Genomic DNA, 2,206 nt, shown 5'->3' with positions numbered 1-2,206 from the left:
GAAATTTGGGGGGAAATGGAGAAATTTGGGTAAAAATGGAGAAATTTGGGGGGGATTTGGGGGGAAATGGAGAGATTTGGGGGGAAATGGAGAAATTTGGGGGGAAATGGAGAAATTTGGGGGGAAAATGGATGAATTTGGGGGGAAATGGGCAAATTCGGGTTGAAAACAGGAATTTTGGTTGAAATGGAGAAATTTTGGGAGAAAATGGACAAATTTTCGGTGAAAATCGAGAAAATTGGGGTGAAAATGAGCAAATTTGGGTGAAAACGGAGAAATTTGGGTGGAAATGGAGAAATTTGGGTGGAAATGGCTTGGGGGGAAATGGAGAAATTTGGGGGGAAATGGAGAAATTTGGGGGGAAAATGGATGAATTTGGGGGGAAATGGGCAAATTCGGGTTGAAAACAGGAATTTTGGTTGAAATGGAGAAATTTTGGGAGAAAATGGACAAATTTTCGGTGAAAATCGAGAAAATTGGGGTGAAAATGAGCAAATTTGGGTGAAAACGGAGAAATTTGGGTGGAAATGGAGAAATTTGGGTGGAAATGGCCAAATTTGGGGTGAAAATGGGCAAATTTGGCAAATTTGGGGTGAAAATGGGCAAATTTGGGTGGAAATGGAGAAATTTTGCGTGAAAGAGAAATAATGGGTGGAAATGGAGAAATCAAATTTGGGGTGAAAATGGGCAAATTTGGGTGGAAATGGAGAAATTTTGCGTGAAAGAGAAATAATGGGTGGAAATGGAGAAATTTGGGGTGAAAATGAGCAAATTTGGGTGAAAATGGAGAAATTCGGGGTGAAAATCAACAAATTTTGGGGGAAAATGGGCAAATTTGGGTGAAAAAAGATGAATTCGGGTGGAAATGGGCAAATTTGGGTGAAAATGGACAAATTTCGGGTGGAAATGGATGAATTTTGGTGGAAATGGGCAAATTGGGGTGAAAATGATGAATTTGGGTGGAAATGGATGAATTTCAGGTGGAAATGGACAAATTGGGGTGAAAATGGAGAAATTTGGGCGAAAATGGACAAATTTGGGGTGGTGGGATGAGGTTATGGGTGGAAGGAGGAAGGGTTCGGGTGGTGGGACAAGTTTTTGGGGTGGAAAAGGCCCCTTTTGGGGCACCCCGAGTTGCTCCTCACCCTTCTTGAGGCGCTGCTGGTTCTTGCTGTTGATGACCAAGGAGCCCTCCCTGAACTCGATGCCCATCGCGAAGCTGGGGAGACCCAAGGTGCTGGTCACCAGGGGGGCACCCACTGGGGTCCCATCTCCTCCTCCTCCTGCTCCTCCTCCTCCTCCTCCTCCTCCTCACCCCAGGTTCTTGGTGATCTTGCTCAGCAGCTCCGGCTTCTGCTTCTTCACCACGTCCATGACGGCGCCGTAGACGTCGCACAACTTGGCCCCTGCCGGGACAATGGGGACGGGGAGGCCTCGAGAAGGGCCCAGAGCTCCAGAAACCACCTCAAACAGGGCCAGAACCCACCAAAAGAGGTCCAGAACCACCTCAAAGAGCTCCAGAACCACCTCAAAGAGGTCCAGGACCCACCAAAAGAGGTCCAGAACCACCTCAAAGAGGTCCAGGACCCATCAATGGAGCTCCAGAACCACCTCAAAGAGGTCCAAGGCCCCCTCAAGGAGATGTAGAGCCCCATAAGAGGTCCGGAACCCCCTCCGAGACCTCCAGAACCCACCTAAAGAGGTCCAACACCCACCAGAAGAGGTCCAGAACCCACCAAAAGAGCTTCAGATCCACCTCAAAGAGGTCCGGAACCACCTCAAAGAGGTCGAAGACCCCATCAAGGAGATGTAGAGACCCATAAGAGGTCCAAAACCCCCTCCAAGACCTCCAGAACCACCTCAAAGAGGTCCAAAACCCACCAAAAGAGCTTCAGATCCACTTCAAAAAGGTCCAGAACCACTTCAAAGAGGTCCAAGACCCCATCAAGGAGACGTAGAGACCCATAAGAGGTCCAAAACCCCCTCCAAGACCTCCAGAACCCACCAAAAGAGATCCAGAACCACCTCAAAGAGGTCCAGAACCACCTCCAAGACCTCCAAAACCCACCAAAGGAGGTCCAAAACCACCTCAAGGAGATGTAGAGCCCCATAAGAGGTCCAGAACCACCTCAAAGACCTCCAGAACCCACCAAAAGAAGTCCAGAACCCACCAAAACAGCTTCATCACCACCTCAAAGAGCTCACG

At 48.6% G+C, this 2,206-nt stretch overlaps 2 protein-coding genes across 2 annotated transcripts in view; one reads left to right on the top strand and one right to left on the bottom strand.

Annotated features, from left to right (window-relative positions):
• Positions 1-1,145: 1,145 nt before the first annotated feature.
• The window catches only part of LOC104411048 (FACT complex subunit SPT16-like), a gene marked incomplete at both ends in the record, with an annotated part of 4,423 nt that continues 3,362 nt past the window's right edge, over positions 1,146-2,206 (bottom strand). The window contains 2 exons of the mRNA XM_010021376.1: positions 1,146-1,219; positions 1,316-1,406. Coding sequence (XP_010019678.1) covers positions 1,146-1,219; positions 1,316-1,406 — 165 coding nt within the window. The remainder of the gene's footprint in view (positions 1,220-1,315; positions 1,407-2,206) is intronic.
• On the top strand, positions 1,418-1,813 carry LOC104411047 (protein SON-like). Its single transcript, XM_010021375.1, has 2 exons — positions 1,418-1,627; positions 1,688-1,813. Exons 1-2 carry the CDS (start codon positions 1,418-1,420, stop codon positions 1,811-1,813), a joined length of 336 nt encoding a protein of 111 aa, XP_010019677.1.

This window comes from Nestor notabilis, unplaced genomic scaffold, assembly GCF_000696875.1.
Source record: "Nestor notabilis isolate BGI_N333 unplaced genomic scaffold, ASM69687v1 scaffold11259, whole genome shotgun sequence".
NCBI classification, from domain to species: Eukaryota; Metazoa; Chordata; class Aves; order Psittaciformes; family Psittacidae; genus Nestor; species Nestor notabilis.
Note: the sequence above shows the minus strand (reverse complement) of the source record. Positions and strands in the feature narration are given on the sequence as shown.

What these genes read in the sequence shown, in the direction of transcription:
- LOC104411047 (XM_010021375.1), top strand. Translation starts at nt 1,418, where the DNA reads ATGGGGACGGGGAGGCCTCGAGAAGGGCCCAGAGCTCCAGAAACCACC. An exon ending in CCACCTCAAAGAGGTCCAAG is followed by an intron (nt 1,628 to 1,687) that starts GCCCCCTCAAGG and finishes CGAGACCTCCAG; the next exon opens with AACCCACCTAAAGAGGTCCA.